The sequence below is a fragment of the Oncorhynchus keta genome, chromosome 25 (genome assembly GCF_023373465.1).
Source record: "Oncorhynchus keta strain PuntledgeMale-10-30-2019 chromosome 25, Oket_V2, whole genome shotgun sequence".
Taxonomy (NCBI): Eukaryota; Metazoa; Chordata; class Actinopteri; order Salmoniformes; family Salmonidae; genus Oncorhynchus; species Oncorhynchus keta.
The window spans coordinates 43,448,577-43,460,294 of NC_068445.1; the positions used below are offsets into that span (position 1 = coordinate 43,448,577).

General features: G+C 44.4%; 1 protein-coding gene across 1 annotated transcript; it reads right to left on the bottom strand.

The window, feature by feature from the left end:
• Window positions 1-9,150: 9,150 nt before the first annotated feature.
• Window positions 9,151-11,509, bottom strand: LOC118373183 (granzyme A-like). The gene is made up of 5 exons (XM_052479698.1): window positions 11,345-11,509; window positions 11,102-11,249; window positions 10,412-10,550; window positions 10,048-10,323; window positions 9,151-9,709 (listed from the first exon to the last, which is right to left on the bottom strand). Exons 1-5 carry the CDS (start codon window positions 11,406-11,408, stop codon window positions 9,548-9,550), a joined length of 789 nt encoding a protein of 262 aa, XP_052335658.1. The 5' UTR covers window positions 11,409-11,509; the 3' UTR covers window positions 9,151-9,547.
• Between the last annotated feature and the right edge of the window lie 209 nt (window positions 11,510-11,718).

Below are 11,718 nucleotides of genomic sequence, written 5' to 3' on the forward strand. Positions count from 1 at the left end.
TATTACGGACATTTTCAGACATTACAAAAACAATTATAATAATCCTAAGGGTAGCATGTTCAATACATGCATTTCTATAAGTGTATATATGTTTTACAGTGGAGAACAAATGGCTTGAAAACAGCGACCCCTGTTATTCATCTGGTGTTAACAAAATCCCCCCCAAAATTGTCACGTGCACCTCATACAACAGTTGTAGACATTACTGTGAAATTCTTACAAGCCCTTAAAAAGCAGTTCAAGAAATTGAGTTAAGAAAATATTTACAAAATAAAATGTAGTGACATTTTTTATCTAAAGTAACACAATAAATAACAATAACGGTGCTATGTACAGGCGGTACCGGTACCGAATCAATGTGCGGTGTTACAGGTTAGTTGAGGTAATTTGTACATGTAGGTAGGGGTAAAGTGACTATGCATAGATAATAAACAGCGAGTAGCAGCAGTGTATAAAGAAAGTAGTGGGTGTCAATACAAATAGTCCAGGTGGCCATATGATTAATTGTTCAGCAGTCTTATGGATTGGGGGTAGAAGCTGTTAACGAGCCTTTTGGACCAGGACTTGGTGCTCCAGTACCACTTGCTATGATGTAAGAGAGAGAACAGTCTATGACTTGGGTGACTAGAGTCTTTGACCATTTTTTGGGGCCTTCAGTACAGGACTAAGATCGAATCGTACTACGCTCTTAAGCTCGTCGGATGTGGCAGCTTGCAAACCATTACAGACTACAAAGAGAGCACAGCCAAGAGCTGCCAGGTACTGTGCGCATGCGCTGACCAACTGGCCAACAACAGCTCCCTCTCCAAGTCTGTAATGCCACCATGTTTTAAGCAGACCACCATAGTCCCCGTGCCCAAGAACACTGAGGTAACCTGCCTAAATGACTACCGACCCTTAGCACTCACGTCTGTAGCCATGAAGTGTTTTGAAAGGCTGGTCATGTCTCACATCAACACCATCATCCCAGAAACCCTAGAACCACTACAATTTGCATACCGCCCCGACAGATCCACAGATGATGCATGATGCATGATGCATCTCCATTGCTCTCCCTTTCCCACCTCGACAAAAGGAACACCTATGTGAGAATGCTATTCATTGACTACAGCTCAGCATTCAACACCATAGTGCCCTCAAAGCTCATCAATAAATCAAGGCTCCTGGGTCTGATCACCAACAATTATGAGACAGCCTATAGGGAGAAGGTCAGAGACCTGGCCGTGTGGTGCAAGGACAACAACCTCTCCCTCAGCGTGATCAAGACAAAGGAGATGACTGTGGACTACAGGAAAAAGAGGGCCGAGCATGCCCCTATTCTCATATTATCGACGGGGCTGCAGTGGAGCAGGTTGAGAGCTTCAAGTTCCTTGGTGTCCACATAACCAACAAACTAACATGATCCCAAGCACACCAAGACAGTCGTGAAGAGGGCATGACAAAACCTATTCCCCCTCAGGAGACTGAAAATATTTGGCATGGGTCATCAGATCCTCAAAAGGTTCTACAGCTGCACCATCGAGAGCATCCTGACCAGTTGCATCACCGCCTGGTATGGCAACTGCTCGGCATTCAACCTCAAGGACCTACAAAGGGTAGTGCGAATGACCCAGTACATCACTGGGGCCAAGCTTCCTGCCATCCAGGACCTCTATAACAAGCAGTGTCAGAGGAAGGCCCTAAAAATGTTCAAAGACTCCAGCCACCTTAGTCATAGACTGTTCTCTCTGCTACATCACAGCAAGTGGTACCGGAGTCTAGGTCCAAGAGGCTTCTAAACAGCTTGTACCCCAAATCCATAAGACTCCTGAACATCTAGTCAAATGGCTTCCCAGACTATTTGCAGTGCCCACCCCCCCCCCTTCACACCCCCTCTCACCACCCCATTACACCATTGCTACTCTCTGTTGTCATCTATGCATAGTCACTTTAATAACTCTACCTACATGTACAGACGACCTCAAATAGCCGGTGCCCCCACACATTAAACTCTGTATCGGTACCCCCCACTGTATATAGTATCGCTACTGTTATTTTACTGCTGCTCTTTAATTACTTGTTAGTTTTATCTCTTATTCTTATTTTTTTAACTGCATTGTTGGTTAGGGGCTCGTAGGTATCATTTCACTGTATGGTCGACACCTGTTATATTTGGCTCATGTGACTAATAACATTTGATTTGATTTGACATGTGCTCATACATTAGAATCCATCCACGTAGTTTCTGAGAAACGGGATGGTTTTAGTTTCATCTCAGATCTCATCGCAATGACAATCATGGTTTCTCAGGGACGCTGTGGTTTCACCTTATGGGGGTCTGTGGTGAATCTGCCATCAAAGCATTTCATCATGTCAGCAATTTCTCTGAACTAGCTGGCACTAACCCTGCAACCAAGCTTGAGACACACTTCTTCAGGCCGTGGTTGTAAATAAGAACTTGTTTTCCAGTGACCTACCTGGTAAATTAAAAGGTAAAAATGAAAAAAGGAATAAACGTTGGAGATATTTAAACCACCCTTGTACGACACAGAAACATCTTTTTTTATGGATGTGCTGTGTGCTTTTCACATTTCATCAGTGAAGCTGGAAGTTGATGGATAAACTGATTGATAGCTGACGATGGTTAGGGAATAAAGATAACTTGTCTCAGTAAAACAGCAGCATTTGTGTTAAAGCACACCCCCCTTGTTAGCGTGGGATACTTCTGAAGAAAACCAATGGTCTTTGCAGATGCCGATAGAGTCAGAAGTAAAGCCTGACTGTGGTCTGTGGGTTAGCTTACTGACAGCCTGTGAGCTACAGGGGATGTCAATACAGGCAGGCAGTTATGCTGACTCAGTGTTTCAGGGTAGTTAGTGAGTTAGTGAACCACTGTGTGAGAGGAAACTAGCGAGATGGGGGCTGGGGCGGTGTGGGGGGTCTTCAGTTTCACAACCGCTGATAGACTTGGTGTTCCACTGAGTGCCTCACACCTCAATCTGCCCAGTGTTATGGGAATTGGTCATGATCACACAGTGCGTGTATACATTCTATTTCATTGATTTATATGGGTTTTATACCATGGCATTGCTGAATTCTTTCTGATTGGCTTGTAAGGGCATTCTAGAATGTGCACTGTTTCCCTAATAAGGTAGAATTCAACAGCTATGACGTCTATTCTTACATGTTCCTCGTTTGAGCTGCTTTTGAAAGCAAAAGTCGATTTTTGAAAATATTATTGGCGTTGTTGATTTTTCCGATTTTCGTAATAGCAAGTCAGCAGCACTGGTTAGCTAAGCTAGCATGTCTGTTCGTTTGGTTACCAAGGCAACTACTGTAGCTATCTGGTAGATTCTTGCTAGCTACTCTACATCAGTGGATGTTGAACACATTTATAATGGATAATCAACTCAGGGCTGTATGCATTATCTAGGAAAATAATGAAACTCTGTTGGAAGGATAATGCCTAACCCTTTGTTGATTATCCTTTACAGAATGTATTAAATGCATTAATAACTGAAACACTGCTGGCTTGGTAATGGTGCCCGGAGGGGATGGCTGCCATTTTACGGGCTCCTATCCAACTGTGCAATTTTCTGTGTTTTTTTTTTTCTGCATCGTTTGTAACTTATTTTGTACATAATGTTTCTGCTACTGTCTCTCATGACCGAAAAGAGCTTCTGGATATCAGAAAAGCGCTACTCATCTCAAACTGGATATAGATTTTCGTTTTTTATGAGTCCGACGCAAAATATATACTGCTTCTCCGAGACCAGGCTCAAATTCCCATCATCAGCGTGAAATTAAAAAGACGGAAATACAAGGTGAAGAGATCGGGGTGCCTTGTGAGAATTAGTCAGCGAGTTGGTAATCTGCCCCTTCCATTCGTTCGATTGACCAACGTGTCACTGGGGGAAAAAAACGGGATGATCTCACCGAGTGAGGGGTATAACACCTCAGTCACGGACTTCATCAATAAGTACATTGACGACGTCGTCCCTACAGTGACAGTAAGTATATATCCCAACCAGAATCAAATCAAATGTATTTTTATAGCCCTTCTTACATCAGCTGATAAATCAAAGTGCTGTACAGAAACCCAGCCTAAAACCCCAAACAGCAAGCAATGCAGGTGTAGAAGCACGGTGGCTAGGAAAAACTCCCTAGAAAGGCCAAAACCTAGGAAGAAACCTAGAGAGGAACCAGGCTATGAGGGGTGGCCAGTCCTCTTCTGGCTGTGCCGGGGGGAGATTATAACAGAACATGGCCAAGATGTTCAAATGTTCATAAATGACCAGCATGGTCAAATAATAGTAACCAGAATCCCAACCAGGAGCCATGGATTACAGGCAACATCCACACTGAGCTAAAGGCTGCTGCTGCTTTTTGGGGCGGCAGGGTACCCTAGTGTTTAGAGCGTTGGACTAGTAACCGGAAGGTTGCAAGTTCAAATCCCCGAGCTGACAAGGTACAAATCTGTTGTTCTGCCCCTGAACAGGCAGAACGACAGGCCGTCATTGAAAATAAGAATTTGTTGACTTGCAGGAGCGGGACACTAATCCAGATGCTTATAAGAAATCCCGCTATGCCCTCAGATGAACCATCAAACAGGCAAAGAACCAAAACAGGACTAAGATTGAATCCTAGTACACCGGCTCTGAAGCTAGTTGCATCTGGCAGGGCTTGCAATCTATTACGGACTACAAAGGGAACGCGAGCCTACCAGATGAGCTGAATGACTTTTATGCTCCCTTCGAGGCAAACAACACTGAAGCATGCATAATAGCATCAGCTGTTCCGGATGACTGTGTAATCACGCTCTCCCTAGTCGATATGAGCAAGACCTTTAAACAGGTGAACATTCACAAGGCCGCGGTGCCAGACGGATTACCAGGACGTGTACTCAGAGCACCAAATGGCAAGTGTCTTCAGTGACATTTTCAACCTGTCCCTGGCCGAATTTGTAATACTTACGTTTCAAGCAGACCACCATAGTCCCTGTGTCCAAGAAAGCAAAGGTAACCTGCCTAAATGATTACCGCCCATAGCACTCAGTCGGTAGCAATGAAGTGCTTTGAAAGGCTGGTCATGGCTCACATCAACACCCTAGACCCACTCCAATTTGCATACAGTCTGAACAGAACCACAGATGGCGGAATCTAAATCGCTCTGCATGTGAGAATGATGTTCATTGACTACAGCCTAGCGTTCAACAGCATAGTGCCCACAAAGTTCATTACTAAGCTAAGAACCCTGGGATTAAACACCTCCCTCTGCAACCGGATCCTGGACTTCCTGATGGGCCGCCCGCAGGTGGGGTAGGCAACAACACATCTGCCACGCTCATCCTCAACATGGGGGCCTCTCAGGGGTTCATGCTTAGTCACCTCCTGTACCTCCGTACTCCTGTACTGCGTGGCAAAGCACGACTCCGATACCATCATTAAGTTTGCTGACGACACAACAGTGGTGCCTGATCACTGACAACGATAAGACAGCCTATAGGGAGGAGGTCAGAGACCTGGTAGTGTGTTGCCAAGACAACAACAATCTCCCTCAACATGGGAAAGACAAAGGAGCTGATGGTGGACTATAGGAAAAGGAAGGTACCCCTCCTTTCCCATCAACAGGGCTGTAGTGGAGCGGGTTGAGAGTTTCAAGTTTATTGGTATCCACATCATCAATCATGGTCCAAACACATCAAGACAGTCGTGCAGAAGTCACGACAACACCTTTTCCCCTGCAGGAGACTGAAAAGATCTGGCATGGGTCCCCCAGATCCTCAAAAAAGTTCTACAGCTGCACCATCGAGAGCCTCCTGACCTGTTGCATCACCACCTGGTATGGCAACTGCTCGATGCTATGGCTCAGGATATCACTGGGGACCAAGATTCCTGCCATCCAGGACCTATATACTAGGCAGTGTCAGAGGAAGGCCCAAAAAAGTGTCAAAGACTCTAGTCACCCAAGTCATAGACTGTTCTCTCTCTTACATCATAGCAAGTGGTACTGGAGCACCAAGTCCTGGTCCAAAAGGCTCGTTAACAGCTTCTACCCCCAATCCATAAGACTGCTGAACAATTAATCATATGGCCACCTGGACTATTTGTGTTGACACCCACTACTTTCTTTATACACTGCTGCTACTCGCTATTTATTATCTATGCATAGTCACTTTACCCCTACCTACATGTACAAATTACCTCAACTAACCTGTAACACCGCACATTGATTCGGTATCGGTACCGGTACCGCCTGTACATAGCACCGTTATTGTTATTTATTGTGTTATTTTATGTTTTAAGTTTAAGTATTTAGTAAATATTTCCATAACTCAATTTCTTGAACTGCATTTTAAGGGCTTGTAAGTAAGAATTTCACGGTAATGTCTACAACTGTTGTATGAGGTGCATGTAAACTATTTTTATTTTTATTTTGTTAACACCAGATGACTTATAGGGGTCTCTGTTTTTAAACCATCGCAAAGCCATTTGTTCTCCACTGTAAAACATATATACACTTATAGAAATAATACTTATAGAAATGCATGTATTGAAGGTGCTACCCTTAGGATTCATTATGTTTGCGTTGTAATTTCTGAAAATGTCCATAATATATCTGCAGTTCTAGTGGAATGATTATGTTTCACAGTATTTACTTAACTGCCAGTGCTGTGATATTCTCCTAATGATTTCTACAGTTTAATTTGTTTTTGTGTGTGTGTGTAGTATTGCTTACTAGATGATAACCACTCCCTCCAGGGTTTATACACATCATTGGATTGGACCTCATGTACAGTGCCTTGCGAAAGTATTCGGCCCCCTTGAACTTTGCGACCTTTTGCCACATTTCAGGCTTCAAACATAAAGATATAAAACTGTATTTTTTTGTGAAGAATCAACAACAAGTGGGACACAATCATGAAGTGGAACAACATTTATTGGATATTTCAAACTTTTTTAACAAATCAAAAAACTGAAAAATTTGCCGTGCAAAATTATTCAGCCCATTTACTTTCAGTGCAGCAAACTCTCTCCAGAAGTTCAGTGAGGATCTCTGAATGATCCAATGTTGACCTAAATGACTAATGATGATAAATACAATCCACCTGTGTGTAATCAAGTCTCCGTATAAATGCACCTGCACTGTGATAGTCTCAGAGGTCTGTTAAAAGCGCAGAGAGCATCATGAAGAACAAGGAACACACCAGGCAGGTCCGAGATACTGTTGTGAAGAAGTTTAAAGCCGGATTTGGATACAACAAGATTTCCCAAGCTTTAAACATCCCAAGGAGCACTGTGCAAGCGATAATATTGAAATGGAAGGAGTATCAGACCACTTCAAATCTACCAAGACCTGGCCGTCCCTCTAAACTTTCAGCTCATACAAGGAGAAGACTGATCAGAGATGCAGCCAAGAGGCCCATGATCACTCTGGATGAACTGCAGAGATCTACAGCTAAGGTGGGACACTCTGTCCATAGGACAACAATCAGTCGTATATTGCACAAATCTGGCCTTTATGGAAGAGTGGCAAGAAGAAAGCCATTTCTTAAAGATATCCATGAAAAGTGTTGTTTAAAGTTAGCCACAAGCCACCTGGGAGACACACCAAACATGTGGAAGAAGGTGCTCTGGTCAGATTAAACCAAAATTGAACGTTTTGGCAACAATGCAAAACGCTATGTTTGGCGTAAAAGCAACACAGCTCATCACCCTGAACACACCATCCCCACTGTCAAACATGGTGGTGGCAACATCATGGTTTGGGCCTGCTTTTCTTCAGCAGGGACAGGGAAGATGGTTAAAATTGATGGGAAGATGGATGGAGCCAAATACAGGACCATTCTGGAAGAAAACCTGGAGTCTGCAAAAGACCCCAGACTGGGACGGAGATTTGTCTTCCAACAAGACAATGATCCAAAACATAAAGCAAAATCTACAATGGAATGGTTCAAAAATACACATATCCAGGTGTTAGAATGGCCAAGTCAAAGTCCAGACCTGAATCCAATCGAGAATCTGTGGAAAGAACTGAAAACTGCTGTTCACAAATGCTCTCCATCCAACCTCACTGAGCTCGAGCTTTTTTGCAAGGAGGAATGGGAAAAAATGTCAGTCTCTCGATGTGCAAAACTGATAGAGACATACCCCAAGCGACTTACAGCTGTAATCGCAGCAAAAGGTGGCGCTACAAAGTATTAACTTAAGGGGGCTGAATAATTTTGCACGCCCAATTTTTCAGTTTTTGATTTGTTAAATTTTTTTGAAATATCCAATAAATGTCGTTCCACTTCATGATTGTGTCCCACTTGTTGATTCTTCACAAAAAAATACAGTTTTATATCTTTGTTTGAAGCCTGAAATGTGGCAAAAGGTCGCAAAGTTCAAGGGGGCCGAATACTTTCGCAAGGCACTGTATGTCGGTGGCGGTTCTATAACAGTTTCTTTCGATGACTACGTTGGGCCCTGAGGATGTTTCCTGATGACTACGTTGGGCCCTGAGGATGTTTCCTGATGACTACGTTGGGCCCTGAGGATGTTTCCTGATGACTACGTTGGGCCCTGAGGATGTTTCCTGATGACTACGTTGGGCCCTGAGGATGTTTCCTGATGACTACGTTGGGCCCTGAGGAGGTTTCCTGATGACTACGTTGGGCCCTGAGGATGTTTCCTGATGGCTACGTTGGGCCCTGAGGATGTTTCCTGATGACTACGTTGGGCCCTGAGGATGTTTCCTGATGACTACGTTGGGCCCTGAGGATGTTTCCTGATGACTACGTTGTGCCCTGAGGATGTTTCCTGATGACTACGTTGGGCCCTGAGGATGTTTCCTGATGACTACGTTGGGCCCTGAGGATGTTTCCTGATGACTACGTTGGGCCCTGAGGATGTTTCCTGATGACTACGTTGGGCCCTGAGGATGTTTCCTGATGACTACGTTGTGCCCCGAGGATGTGTATGTTTCTGTAACTAAGGTTGAGACGGTGACAGGAAGTGGTTTTTCAGATGAAAGACGTTTCTCACGGTGTGACTTTCATGTTTAAAAAAGACGACACTTCCAGTCTTGAACTATCTACTAACTAACTTTATTTCCAACTAGAACAAGACTTGACATGTCAGGTTGAATAGATAGTAGTCCATTTAAAAGGATGGTAAAACACCTGAAATGTCTGTTTGTTTTCACATTTTAATTTGTCAGCAATTCCTTTATCCATATGTAACAGTATAGGTTCCATCCCTCTCCTCGCCCCGACCTGGGCTCGAACCAGGGACCCTCTGCACACAGACGACAGCCACTCTCGAAGTATCGTTCCCCATCGCTCCACAAAAGAGCCTCGCAGAGCAACAACAACTTCAAGGTCTCAGAGCGAGTTCACATCGGTTACACATATTTTCCCATTTTGTACCTACATCACATGCCTAGGTTCTCATTACATCACTGCACATCTTCACACAAAGCTTGGCAAGAGTTCAAACATACTTCACAGCTTCCAGCACGTGAGCTGTAATTCAAATTCAGTAAATATTAAATAGTTTCACAAATGATTGAGAAAAGCAGGTATCAATCAGTCAATCAGTGACTTCCTCATGGTTTTGTTGATCCAGTCAAGGTACATTTTCGATATGAGTGTGTACACCCCAGGTTTGGTCTTGATGCCACATTTTGTACCGAACGACACGACTCCCCTTAGTTCACCTCCACACACCAACGGGCCACCAGAGTCTCCCTGAAAACACACAGCACATCAATTCATACATGATTACTTTGTCATTTACAAACAATATATACAGTTTAACGCATGTATCAATGGTTGATCATTGGCTCCCTGCAAAATATATTACAACTTTATCAGCGAGTGCACACACACACACAGGTGGCTGGTAGGAGGAGTTTTAGGAGGATGGCTCATGGTAATGTCTGGAATGGCATCGATGGAATGGAGTCAAACATGTAGTTTCCATGTCTGACACCTTTCCAGTAATTCCATTCCAGTCATTACAATGAGTCCGTCCTCCTGCAGCTCCTCCCACCAGCCTCCTCTGACACACACACACACACACACACCTGACATGAGTCCACCCTGGTCTTGTCCACAGAGCCGGCACACAGCATGCTGTAGGTGATGATTGGGGTCATGTTGTAGTAGTCTGCAGAGTTACATTTTCTCCTGTCGATCACGGTGACGTTGGTAGATTTCAGGACGTCAGACATGGTTTTAGCATTGTTCTCGGTGGCTCCCCATCCAGACACTGAGCAGGGGGTCCCTGCTTGGACGTCTGGCACAGGGACAGGTAACGCTAGAGGTCTCACCGCCTTAGTCGGCTTTACTTTCTTATCCAACTGGATAGAAGAAGAAGAGGGTCGTGTCAATTCTCCTTCAACCGTCTCTATATTTTGAATAATGGCTGACACCACAGTAGTGACTGACCTTCAGCAGCATGATGTCGTTGACTTTGAATTCGGGGTCATAACAGGGATGAGGGACGCGACCTTTCACCTTACGGACCTGTCTAGTCTCTTTCTCCTCCTGTTTGATGGAGTGGACCCCTAGAAACACCTTGTTGATGCTTCAGACAGAAACACAACCTTCTGGTTAGATCAGCTGAAGGAAGCAGCCCAACAACTACAATGACACAATCTCAGAAGCACAATGTAAAAAAAAATCTAACATTTGAGACGGAGTTGCTAAGCAACAGTGTCATTACAGTGACAACATCTGTACAAGGACAAAAACACTGATATTGTCACGACCATCGTGTGAATAATTGGACCAAGGAGCAGCGTGAGTAGAGTTCCACATTTGAATGACAGTGACACTTCCAAAACAACAACAACAACGACGACGACGACGACGACGACGACGACGACGACGACGACGACGATATAACGATCGTGAACTACATCGCACTCATACGAAACAATATCCCACATCGCAGCTGGGAAAAAGGACAAACTAAGTATGATCCCCAATTAGAGGTAACGACTATCAGCTGCCTCCAATTGGGAACCATACACACACACACCAACATAGAAATATAATACCTAGAAACCCCCCTAGTCACGCCCTGACCTAAAACACCATAGAGAGCCCTCGGGGTGTGACAGATATTGGACCTACTCAGTACAGTGGGCCGCAGTCAGAACCCATTGCTGGTGGATCAGGATTCCTCCACACATTTTGTTTCCTTTGTTGTCCTCCAGTAGAGCCATGTAGGGTAAGGAGTGAGGCTTCACCTCCTTTCCACCAATGATCTCTGCACAGTCACCTAGGAGCATTGGACAAAACACCAACACTAACTAATTACAGAAATAATCATATATATATATATATATATGTCAGATAACACAAACACACACCTACCTGAGTGCAGATATAGAAGGATCATGGCAGAGGTCCAGAAACGGGCTGCTGTGGAGAGGATCATGGTAATTTAACTGATGTAACCTCAGTAGTTCAGGGTCTACTGTGCTGTGATGCTCTCTGATCTCTCTCTTTATACGAGAGGATGTGGTCTGATGTTCACCTCAAAGTGGAAACACACAAGCATGCACACACACACGCACGCACGCACGCACGCACGCACGCACGCACGCACGCACGCACACACACACACACACACACACACACACACACACACACACACACACACACACACACACACACACACACACACACACACACACACACACACATAGCTCCACTGATCTAGGACCAGGTCTAATCAGGATGCCAGA

Bases quoted from the DNA above. Each gene is read 5' to 3' on its own strand.
- LOC118373183 (XM_052479698.1), bottom strand. From the start codon at position 11,408: ATGATCCTCTCCACAGCAGCCCGTTTCTGGACCTCTGCCATGATCCTT. The intron at 10,324-10,411 runs GTCAGTCACTAC...TCTTCTATCCAG, and splicing joins ACGACATCATGCTGCTGAAG to TTGGATAAGAAAGTAAAGCC. The intron at 9,710-10,047 runs GTGTGTGTGTGT...GTGTGTTTTCAG, and splicing joins CCAGGGTGGACTCATGTCAG to GGAGACTCTGGTGGCCCGTT.